General features: G+C 48.6%; 1 protein-coding gene across 1 annotated transcript in view; it reads right to left on the bottom strand.

Annotated features, from left to right (window-relative positions):
• Nucleotides 1-1107: 1107 nt before the first annotated feature.
• smg1 (SMG1 nonsense mediated mRNA decay associated PI3K related kinase) overlaps nt 1108-11898 on the bottom strand; it is a 141222-nt gene continuing 130431 nt past the window's right edge. Inside the window, 7 exon segments of the mRNA XM_031814105.1 lie at nt 1108-3160; nt 4411-4517; nt 7409-7585; nt 8941-9041; nt 9139-9362; nt 10346-10573; nt 10715-10894. Of these exon segments, the coding sequence (XP_031669965.1) occupies nt 3083-3160; nt 4411-4517; nt 7409-7585; nt 8941-9041; nt 9139-9362; nt 10346-10573; nt 10715-10894 (1095 nt within the window). The 3' untranslated portion in view covers nt 1108-3082.

Raw genomic sequence — 11898 nt, 5'->3', positions numbered from 1 at the left:
ACTCGGCTGACATTTACGACCCAAATTAATTTTAAATCAATAAACGGATTGTTTAAGCAGGAGGAAACTCCTACCACAAGGAAATTAGAAGAATGAGCAATAATTTAATTGGTGAACCTCTGACCAATTTCACAAATCACTTGATTGATTAGATTTAGCTTTAAATGGAATTGGATGATTAATTTAATATCAGTCAGGCGTTTGGACCACTGCTGAAGTCTTCAGGGCTCTCCGTGAGGGGGAAATGTAACACAGACTGGATAGATTGGCTGATAGACTGGTGAATGAGCTCACCAGTCTATAACCATTACGGGATAGTCTGAAGTGAATTCCTTTCCTTGGCCAAGTCCCAAACTGTACCCTATTCCCCTGGTCAAAAGTCTGGTACACAACAGTCGTCTCTTTTAGACCACTGAAAACCGTTATCCAGCTTTCTCCAGCCATCCTGTTTCCACATCAGTGTAAATACCAGATTGTTAAAAACCAGTGTGGCTTCTCATCCAAAGCAGCGAAGTACATGCACATTTCAGTCTTTGTAGTTATGAGACGTAGAAAAACAATGTAAAAGTGTACAGAGGGGAGAGTCCTAAAAATCTGTATGTTCTTCCATGATCCATTTTCTATGTACATGTTCAGTTTACAGTATCAATCTTTCCACCTGGAGAAAGAATTCAAGAATAAAACTACTTTTACTGTACTTTCATTGGCATCACCGTACAAGAATGAAAAATATCAGCCAGCAAATCAACATAAAAAAAATTGTTTAACACAAATACATGGGGCTCCCGAGTGGCACAGCGGTCTAAGGCACTGCATCTCAGTGCTAGAGGCGTCACTACAGACACCCTGGTTCGAATCCAGGCTGTATCACAGCGATCTAAGGCACTGCATCTCAGTGCTAGAGGCGTCACTACAGACACCCTGGTTCGAATCCAGGCTGTATCACATAGGGCGGCACACTGCCGTCCCGGGTTTGTCCAGTGTAGAACATCATTATAAATAAGAATTTGTTCTTAACTGACTTGCCTAGTTAATAAAATAAAAAAAAACACTCATTTATGAACTGTTTTGTATTTGCATAACATATGCAAGAGACGGAAACAGACAACCATTTTAAATGCAATTTTATTTCAAACTAAATCCAATAAAACCTTTAAGAAATAGCAGTTTTGCACTATCATCAAAAAACACCCACTACTCCTTTACTTATCTACTCCTTTACTTATCTACTCCTTTACTTATCTACTCCTTTACTTATCTACTCCTTTACTTATCTACTCCTTTACTTATCTACTCCTTTACTTATCTACTCCTTTACTTATCTACTCCTTTACTTATCTACTCCTTTACTTATCTATTCTACTTATTTCTCCCACTAAAAAGGTAAAACTAGAGGGTCAGTCAGTAAAGATCAGTAAAACACAAGCTGGGAGAGTATGCATCCCATATCAGGAAGGAAGGCTACTACTACTACTACTACTACTACTACTACTACTACTACTACTACTCACTCGCAGGCAAGGCAGCAAGTCAAAAAAAGGAATCAATCTAGTCTAGAGCTTTTCTATGTTATAAACAAGGGATAGGGAGGAGAGAAGCCTACAAAATACAACAGATATGAATAAAGATTCACATTGAAGAAAAATGATTATTACATGGATTTCTCTCAGGTCAAGGCTTACATTCCAAATGGCATCCTATTCCCTATTTAGGGCACGAACTTTGACCCATATATGTCTCTGGTCAAAAGTAGTGCACTGTATAGGGGATATGGTGCTGTTTAGGATGTAGACCAAGGGTTCAGATTGTAACTAGCTAGAACTTTGCCCACGTTGTCATCCTTTCTCAGTCAATCCCGAAATCTTAACTCCCCTCAAAAAAAAATAAAAGGTAACTTCAGACAATAGGATTAGTTAACTTGAGGCACATCGTTACGCAGTGCCGAAACATATGAATAAAAAGAGACACGACTGTGAATCTTCTCCCCCCCCCAAAAAAAACCCATCTCCATTTGATAATCCATTTATAATGTCAAACTTGTGTGATACACAATTTCTAAAGAGCTTTGTAAAATAAGTATGTTTTTTCTTCAGTTTTACAATAAATGTTTTAGAGAAGAAGAAGAAAGAAAGACAGTCTGATTACACTATTTTATTTCCTGAAATCATTTCCCCTCTCAGGCTTTGAATGGAGTCCCACTGAGCCAACAGATTCTTCCCTCCCCCCACTCCACACCTGCCCAGTCACAACTCACGCAGCTCAGTCGCTGGCCAATCAGAATCACTGTACCATCAGGGAGATTGGTTTCAAAACAGGTGCAGCCAATCAGCTCTTCAGACCACACCTGGCAAAGCCTCCCCTTTCTCCGCCCCTTTGAATGAGGTCCAAATCCAACGGCATTGCTGGGTAAACCAGCTCAGCTGTTAAAGGGGGGGGTTGACGTCGGTGGTAACAGTGAGTGGAGGGTGGTGGTTTTCATTAGGGGAGGGTAAAGGTTATTCAAAACATAGTGTAGAGGGGGAGGGCCTTATCACCATACCTTCCCTACCAATACCTCTGCTCCCCTTCCTGTCTCAGACAGATCCCCCCACCCGTACAGACAAGCAGAGTGGTCAGATCTGGCTGCAGACAGACTGCAGAGTGACCCTTTAGCTGGTTGTGTTAGCTTGGTCTATAGCCAGGTGGCAGGTTGGGTGGGACTGGGTTTAGCCAGCCAATCAGCCAGGCAGACAGACAGCTCTAGTGCTGCTACGGTACGGGAGTAGGGGTTCCATGGTGGACCCCTAGGAGGTTATATCGGGGTGGAGGGAGTATCTTGAACCCCCCCCTCTCCTCCTCCTTCCCCATCAGCGTGTGGCACGGTTGGGTGCTGCTGCTCCAGTGGCTCCTCCTCTCCTTCCTTCACCCCCCAGGCCCAGACAGACACACCTAACCCTAACCCTGCCAGAACAGGGCAGGTGGGTAACAGGGTATGTACGTATCCGGGTGTCTGGTCTGGAGGTTGGGTTGGATGGCTAACCCTCCCTCTGCGAGGCTCTGTTGTGTGCTGGAACCAAAGAGATGCACCACAGGGAGACCCCATTCACACCCAGGCTGTCCAGCCCTCGTACAGCTGGGACAGGTTGTCCACATTGGTGGCCTCCTTTATCACACAGTCCACCTGGAGAGGAGAGAGGGGAGGTGGGGAGACAGGTAGGGGAGAGAGGGATGGAGGAGGAGGAGAGAGAGGGATGGAGGAGGAGGAGAGAGAGGGATGGAGGAGGAGGAGAGAGAGAGACCGGGATAAGGCAAAGGAGGAGGAAAGTGTAGTCAACAAAGTGTGTAGCTGCCTGCTCAGTGTGTAAAGCAGTGTGTAGCTGCCTGCTCAGTGTGTAAAGCAGCGTGTAGCTGCCTGCTCAGTGTGTAAAGCAGTGTGTAGCTGCCTGCTCAGTTGATAAAGTAGCGTGTAGCTGCCTGCTCAGTGTGTAAAGCAGTGTGTAGCTGCCTGCTCAGTGTGTAAAGCAGTGTGTAGCTGCCTGCTCAGTGGGCAAAGCAGCGTGTAGCTGCCTGCTCAGTGTGTAAAGCAGCGTGTAGCTGCCTGCTCAGTGTGTAAAGCAGCGTGTAGCTGCCTGCTCAGTGGGCAAAGCAGCGTGTAGCTGCCTGCTCAGTGTGTAAAGCAGCGTGTAGCTGCCTGCTCAGTGTGTAAAGCAGCGTGTAGCTGCCTGCTCAGTGTGTAAAGCAGCGTGTAGCTGCCTGCTCAGTGTGTAAAGCAGCGTGTAGCTGCCTGCTCAGTGTGTAAAGCAGCGTGTAGCTGCCTGCTCAGTGTGTAAAGCAGCGTGTAGCTGCCTGCTCAGTGTGTAAAGCAGAGTGTAGCTGCCTGCTCAGTGTGTAAAGCAGCGTGTAGCTGCCTGCTCAGTGTGTGTAAAGCAGTGTGTAGCTGCCTGCTCAGTGTGTAAAGCAGCGTGTAGCTGCCTGCTCAGTGTGTGTAAAGCAGTGTGTAGCTGCCTGCTCAGTGTGTGTAAAGCAGTGTGTAGCTGCCTGCTCAGTGTGTGTAAAGCAGTGTGTAGCTGCCTGCTCAGTGTGTAAAGTAGCGTGTAGCTGCCTGCTCAGTGTGTAAAGCAGCGTGTAGCTGCCTGCTCAGTGTGTAAAGCAGCGTGTAGCTGCCTGCTCAGTGTGTAAAGCAGCGTGTAGCTGCCTGCTCAGTGTGTAAAGCAGCGTGTAGCTACCTGCTCAGTGTGTAAAGCAGTGTGTAGCTGCCTGCTCAGTGTGTAAAGCAGTGTGTAGCTGCCTGCTCAGTGTGTAAAGAAGTGTGTAGCTGCCTGCTCAGTGTGTAAAGCAGTGTGTAGCTGCCTGCTCAGTGTGTAAAGCAGCGTGTAGCTGCCTGCTCAGTGTGTAAAGCAGTGTGTAGCTGCCTGCTCAGTGTGTAGTTACCTGCTCAGTGACACTCATCCTCCTGCTGGGGTCCACGTCTCTCCCCTCCAGCTTGGCTTTCACCCTCTTCCACACGCTCACCGCGTACGAGTTCCTCTCCTGGACAGCTGCAGCACACACACACACCATCACGTCAGAGTCACCACACCACCACGTCAGAGTCACCACACACCATCACCACGTCAGATTTAGCATGGGTCCCCAGATCCTCAAAAAGTTAGACAGCTGCACCATCGAGAGCATCCTGACCGTTTTCATCACCGCCTGGTATGGCAACTGCTCCACATCTGACCGTAAGGTCGCTACAGAGGGTAGTGCGTACGGACCAGTACATCACTGGGACCAAGCTTTCTGCCACCCAGGACCTATATAATAGGCGGTGTCAACCAACCTGTTCCCCCGCACACTGACTCGGTACCGGTACCCACCTGTACATAACCTCCACACTGACTCGGTACCGGTGCCCCCTGTATATAACCTCCACACTGACTCGGTACCGGTGCCCCCTGTATATAACCTCCACACTGACTCAGTACCGGTGCCCCCTGTATATAACCTCCACACTGACTCGGTACCGGTGCCCCCTGTATATAACCTCCACACTGACTCAGTACCGGTGCCCCCTGTATATAACCTCCACACTGACTCAGTACCGGTACCCCCTGTATATAACCTCCACACTGACTCGGTACCGGTACCCCCTGTACATAACCTCCACACTGACTCGGTACCGGTACCCACCTGTACATAACCTCCACACTGACTCGGTACCGGTGCCCCCTGTATATAACCTCCACACTGACTCGGTACCGGTGCCCCCTGTATATAACCTCCACACTGACTCGGTACCGGTACCCCCTGTATATAACCTCCACACTGACTCGGTACTGGTACCCCCTGTATATAGCCTCCACACTGACTCAGTACCGGTAACCCATGTACAGTGCCTTGCGAAAGTATTCGGCCCCCTTGAACTTTGCGACCGTTTGCCACATTTCAGGCTTCAAACATAAAGATATAAAACTGTATTTTTTTGTGAAGAATCAACAACAAGTGGGACACAATCATGAAGTGGAACAACATTTATTGGATATTTCAAACTTTTTTAACAAATCAAAAACTGAAAAATTGGGCGTGGTTACCTGCAAGGAAACATGTGCCGTCATCATTGCTTTGCACAAAAAAGGCTTCACGGGCAAGGATATCGCTGCCAGTAAGATTGCACCTAAATCAACCATTTATTGGATCATCAAGAACTTCAAGGAGAGCGGTCTAATCGCCCAAGAATGTCCAGAAAGCGCCAGGACCGTCTCCTAAAGTTGATTCAGCTGTGGGATCGGGGCACCACCAGTACAGAGCTTGCTCAGGAATGGCAGCAGGCAGGTGTGAGTGCATCTGCACACACAGTGAGGTGAAGACTTTTGGAGGATGGCCTGGTGTCAAGAAGGGCAGCAAAGATGCCACTTCTCTCCAGGAAAAACATCAGGGACAGACTGATATTCTGCAAAAGGTACAGGGATTGGACTGCTGAGGACTGGGGTAAAGTCATTTTCTCTGATGAATCCCCTTTCCGATTGTTTGGGGCATCCGGAAAAAAGCTTGTCCGGAGAAGACAAGGTGAGCGCTACCATCAGTCATGTGTCATGCCAACAGTAAAGCATCCTGAGACCATTCATGTGTGGGGTTGCTTCTCAGCCAAGGGAGTGGGCTCACTCACAATTTTGCCTAAGAACACAGCCATGAATAAAGAATGGTACCAACACATCCTCAGAGAGCAACTTCTCCCAACCATCCAGGAACAGTTTGGTGACGAACAAGGCCTTTTCCAGCATGATGGAGCACCTTGCCATAAGGCAAAAGTCATAACTAAGTGGCTCGGGGAACAAAACATCAATATTTTGGGTCATGGCCAAGAAACTCCCCAGACCTTAATACCATTGAGAACTTGTGGTCAATCCTCAAGAGACGGGTGGACAAACAAAACCCACAAATTCTGACAAACTCCAAGCATTGATGATGCAAGAATGGGCTGCTATCAGTCAGGATGTGGCCCAGAAGTTAATTGACAGCATGCAAGGGTGGATTGAAAAGGTCTTGAAAAAGAAGGGTCAACACTGCAAATATTGACTCTTTGCATCAACTTCATGTAATTGTCAGTAAAAGCCTTTGACACTTATGAAATGCTTGTAATTATACTTCAGTATTCCATAGTAACATTAACAAAAATATCTGAAGACACTGAAGCAGCAAACCTTGTGGAAATTAATATTTGTGTCATTCTCAAAACTTTTGGCCACGACTGTATGTGTTCCATTCAGAGGGTGAATGGGCAAGACAACATATTGAAGTGCCTTTGAACAGGGTAGTAGGTGCCAGGCGCACCGGTTTGTGTCAAGAAATGTTTCTGCGTGTGTATCAAGAATGGTCCACCACCCAAAGGACATCCAGTCAACTTGACACAACTGTGGGAAGTATTGGAGTCAACATGGGCCAGGATCCCTGTGGAACGCTTTCAACACCTTGTAGAGTTCATGCCCCGACAAATTGAGGCTGTTCTGAGGGCAAAGGGGGGTGCAACTCAATATTAGAGAGGTGTTCCTAATGTTTTGTACAGTCAGCACTCTACTGTTGTACTATATGGAATAGGGTCCCATTTGGGACAGTTAGGCAGCAGTCTATATGGAATAGGGTCCCATTTGGGAGAGTTAAGCTGCAGTCTATATGGAATAGGGTCCCATTTGGGACAGTTAGGCAGCAGTCTATATGGAATAAGGTCCCATTTGGGACAGTTAGGCAGCAGTCTATATGGAATAGGGTCCCATTTGGGACAGTTAGGCAGCAGTCTATATGGAATAGGGTCCCATTTGGGACAGTTAGGCAGCAGTCTATATGGAATAGGGGGCCATTTGGGACAGTTAGGCAGCAATACTGCTGCTTCTTCTAATTATTGACTGAATTAATTGGAGGTCAGGGGTTAGATGAAGGTTAGGGGTCATACCTCGTCCCGTCTTGGGGTCGCGTACAGCCCGTTTGGGGCTGGGATTTAGACCCTTGGTGGTCATCGTCTGAGCGCTGGGGGGGGTGTCCGCCGGGGTGCCAAGGTTACGGGGGAGGAGCTTGCGTGAATTCTGGGACATTGAGTCTGTCTGAGTCTTCACACCGCTGCACCTCACCGCTGGGGAGAGAAGGGGAGAAAGAGAGAGAGACAGAGAGAAGGGGGGAGAGAGAGAAGGGGGGAGAGAGAAAAGGGGGGGAGAGAGAAAAGGGGGGAGAGAGAAAAGGGGGGAGAGAGAAAAGGGGGGAGAGAGAAAAGGGGGGAGAGAGAAAAGGGGGGAGAGAGAAAAGGGGGGAGAGAGAGAAGGGAGAGAGAAAAGGGAGAGAGAAGGGAGAGAGAAGGGAGAGAGAAGGGAGAGAGAGAGAAGGGGGGAGAGAGAAGGGGGGAGAGAAGGGAGAGAGAAAGGGGGGAGAGAGAGAGAGAGAGAGAAGGGGGAGAGAGAGAGAGAAGGGGGGAGAGAGAGAGAGAGAGAGAGAGAAGGGGGGAGAGAGAAAAGGGGGGAGAGAGAAAAGGGGGGAGAGAGAAAAGGGGGGAGAGAGAAGGGAGAGAGAAAAGGGGGAGAGAGAAGGGAGAGAGAAGGGAAGAGAAGGGAGAGAGAAGGGAGAGAGAAGGGAGAGAGAAGGGAGAAGAGAGAAGGGGGGAGAGAGAAGGGGGGAGAGAAGGGAGAGAGAAGGGGGGAGAGAGGGAGAGAGAGAGAAGGGGGGAGAGAGGGAGAGAGAGAGAAGGGGGGAGAGAGAGAGAGAGAGAGAAGGGGGGGAGAGAGAGAGAGAAGGGGGGAGAGAGAGAGAGAGAGAAGGGGGGAGAGAGAGAGAGAAGGGGGAGAGAGAGAGAGAGAGAGAGAGAGAAGGGGGGAGAGAGAGAGAGAGAGAGAGAGAAGGGGGAGAGAGAGAGAGAGAGAGAGAGAGAGAGAGAAGGGGGAGAGAGAGAGAGAGAGAGAGAGAGAGAGGGGGGAGAGAAGAGAGAGAGAGAGAGAGAGAGAGAGAAGGGGGGAGAGAGAGAGAGAGAGAGAGAGAGAGAGAGAGAGAGAGAAGGGGGGAGAGAGAGGAGAGAGAGAGAGAGAGAGAGAGAGAGAGAGAGAAGGGGGGAGAGAGAAGGAGAAGGGGGAGAGGGAGAGAGAGAGAAGGGAGAGAGAGAGAAGGGGGGGAGAGGAGAGAGAGAGAAGGGGAGAGAGAGAGAGAGAGGGAGAGAGAGAAGGGGGGAGAGAGAGAGAGAGAGAGAGACGAGAGAGAGAGAGAGAGGAAAGAAAAGAGCAAGAAGGAGAGAAGGATCGTAAAGAGAAGAGAACGGGAGAGAGAGTAATCATTGCCTGTGAGCTCTGAAGAGAGATACAATTTTGAATCATTCTGGTATTTAACACAGGTTATCACATTAAACAAAGGGCCCCCTATTCCCTATATAGTGCCCATAGTAAAACACCACATTGGGAGTAGGGTGCCCTCAGCCAGGGTAGCGCACAATGAGGGAGGTGTAGTTACCTGCAGCGAAGCTGGTCTGAGCTGTAGAGGTGGGGCTGGAACAGTCTCCACCCCTCTCTGTCACCAACGGAGACGCAAAGCCAACCAGGCCGTTATACACACTGAAGACAGAGAGACAGAGGAGGGACAGGGTGGCCACTGTCAGTATGGGTAGGGGTGTTCGTAGCTCATTCAGGGTGTGTGTGTGTGTGTGTGTACCTGGTGCTCTGTGTGTGTAGCTCCTTCAGGGTAGCAGGTATCTCCTGCAGTAGCTCCACCCCCTCCTGACTGGCTCCTCCGCCTCGGGGCTGGCCCGTTGCCTGGACAACAGTGAACAGCACGATCTGCACGTTGTCCTGCCACGCCTTGTACTCCAACAGGAACTGGCGCACGCTGCCCTCGTAGGTCACTTCCTCACCCTCCGCCAGCGCGTTCTCCTCGTCCTACGGGAGAGACCGAAGAGAAAGACATTTCACTGGTTCACCTACAGTCAATGAAATAAGTAGACCCAGACCCAGCTGTTATCCCATTGGTTCACTGGTTCACCTACAGTCAATGAACTAAGTAGACCCAGACCCAGCTGTTATCCCATTGGTTCACTGGTTCACCTACAGTCAATGAACTAAGTAGACCAGACCCAGCTGTTATCCCATTGGTTCACTGGTTCACCTACAGTCAATGAACTAAGTAGACCAGACCCAGCTGTTATCCCATTGGTTCACCTACAGTCAATGAACTAAGTAGACCAGACCCAGCTGTTATCCCATTGGTTCACCTACAGTCAATGAACTAAGTAGACCAGACCCAGCTGTTATCCCACTGGTTCACTGGTTCACCTACAGTCAATGAACTAAGTAGACCAGACCCAGCTGTTATCCCATTGGTTCACCTACAGTCAATGAACTAAGTAGACCAGACCCAGCTGTTATCCCATTAGTTCACCTACAGTCAATGAACTAAGTAGACCAGACCCAGCTGTTATCCCATTGGTTCACTGGTTCACCTACAGTCAATGAACTAAGTAGACCCAGACCCAGCTGTTATCCCATTGGTTCACCTACAGTCAATGAACTAAGTAGACCCAGACCCAGCTGTTATCCCATTGGTTCACCTACAGTCAATGAACTAAGTAGACCAGACCCAGCTGTTATCCCATTGGTGTATGTGGAAGAGCCACCCCTTAAGCAGACCGGGAGAGCGACCATTTTTTTCTTATAGTAAACAGCCTGATTAAAAGACATCTTCATTTATCCACCATCTTTGCTACGGTATGGGGGACACGCAGGGACAAACAGAGTGGGCGGAGGTCAGGTCAGTTAGGAAGGTGTTTCTAACAAATAAATCATTGTGAAAGTTGCGTAGTGGATTGCTGAGAGTATCATGCGTCTGTACACCTGTCTCCCTGTTGGTGTGTCACTGCCCATACCTTGGCCATGGCCCTCAGAAGGTGTTTGACATCAGCCAGCTGGCGGTTGTGATTGGACAGGATGCCCTTGATGCTGTCCACCAATAGCTGCAGTGATTCCGTGGCGACATCCAGCTGCTGCTCACGCTCCTCTTGCACAGCACCCTGGGTAGCCAGCTCCTGGTCCAGCTGCTTCTGGGCACAAGCTAGCCAATCAGGGCTGCCGATGGGCAGCTCCAACGCCGGGCTCTGAGTTTGAGGAGAGATGGGAGAAATGGGTGAGTAAGGAAAGTCAAAAATGGTACCCCTATATCAGCCCTGTCCCTGGAGATGTAGCTAGGGGTCAGTACTCACCAGTCTGTGGAGCTGTAGGTAGGGGTCAGTACTCACCAGTCTGTGCAGCAGCTGTAGCTCTATGGAGGAGACGGAGGTGTTGAACTGGGCAGCGTAGGAGCAGGTCTGCTGGCACCTCTTCAGCAGCTCAAACAGAGCAGAGTCCATGCTCAGGGCCTCAGGGGTCCGCATCCGCAGGCCCTCAAAGTTCAGTATGGTACTACACAGGAACGTCACCTGGGAACAGGAAGAATACAGTTCAGTATTGTACTGCACAGGAACGTCACCTGGAAACAGGACTATTAAAGTTGAGGAACGTGAACTGGTAGTGGGAATAATAAAGTTGAGGAATGTCACCTGGTAGTGGGAATAATAAAGTTGAGGAACGTGAACTGGTAGTGGGAATAATAAAGTTGAGGAATGTCACCTGGTAGTGGGAATACTAAAGTTGAGGAACGTGAACTGGTAGTGGGAATAATAAAGTTGAGGAATGTCACCTGGTAGTGGGAATAATAAAGTTGAGGAATGTCACCTGGTAGTGGGAATAATAAAGTTGAGGAACGTGAACTGGTAGTGGGAATAATAAAGTTTAGATATACTTTTAAATAGCTCTCCAGGGCAAGGCTTGAAGAACACACAGTTACTAGCTTGAACCCTGGTCAAAAGATGTGGACTATACAAATGTTTTCTATAGGCACCATCTGTCGGCTAAATAACACTCATTGTTTTCCATCAGCATCGTCTGTCGGCTAAATAACACTCATTGTTTTCCATCAGCATCGTCTGTCGGCTAAATAACACTCATTGTTTTCCATCAGCATCGTCTGTCGGCTAAATAACACTCATTGTTTTCCATAGGAGCTGTCTGTCGGCTAAATAACACTCATTGTTTTCCATAGGAGCCGTCTGTCGGCTAAATAACACTCATTGTTTTCCATAGGAGCCGTCTGTCGGCTAAGTAACACTCATTGTTTTCCATAGGAGTCGTCTGTCGGCTAAATAACACTCATTGTTTTCCATAGGAGCCGGCTAAATTTAGCCGTCTGTCGGCTAAATAACACTCATTGTTTTCCATAGGAGCTGTCTGTCGGCTAAATAACACTCATTGTTTTCTATAGGAGCCGTCTGTCGGCTAAATAACACTCATTGTTTTCTATAGGAGCCGTCTGTCGGCTAAATAACACTCATTGTTTTCCATAGGAGCCGTCTGTCGGCTAAATAACACTCATTGTTTTCCATAG

This window comes from Oncorhynchus kisutch, unplaced genomic scaffold (assembly GCF_002021735.2).
Source record: "Oncorhynchus kisutch isolate 150728-3 unplaced genomic scaffold, Okis_V2 Okis06b-Okis10b_hom, whole genome shotgun sequence".
NCBI lineage: Eukaryota > Metazoa > Chordata > Actinopteri > Salmoniformes > Salmonidae > Oncorhynchus > Oncorhynchus kisutch.
Note: the sequence above shows the minus strand (reverse complement) of the source record. Positions and strands in the feature narration are given on the sequence as shown.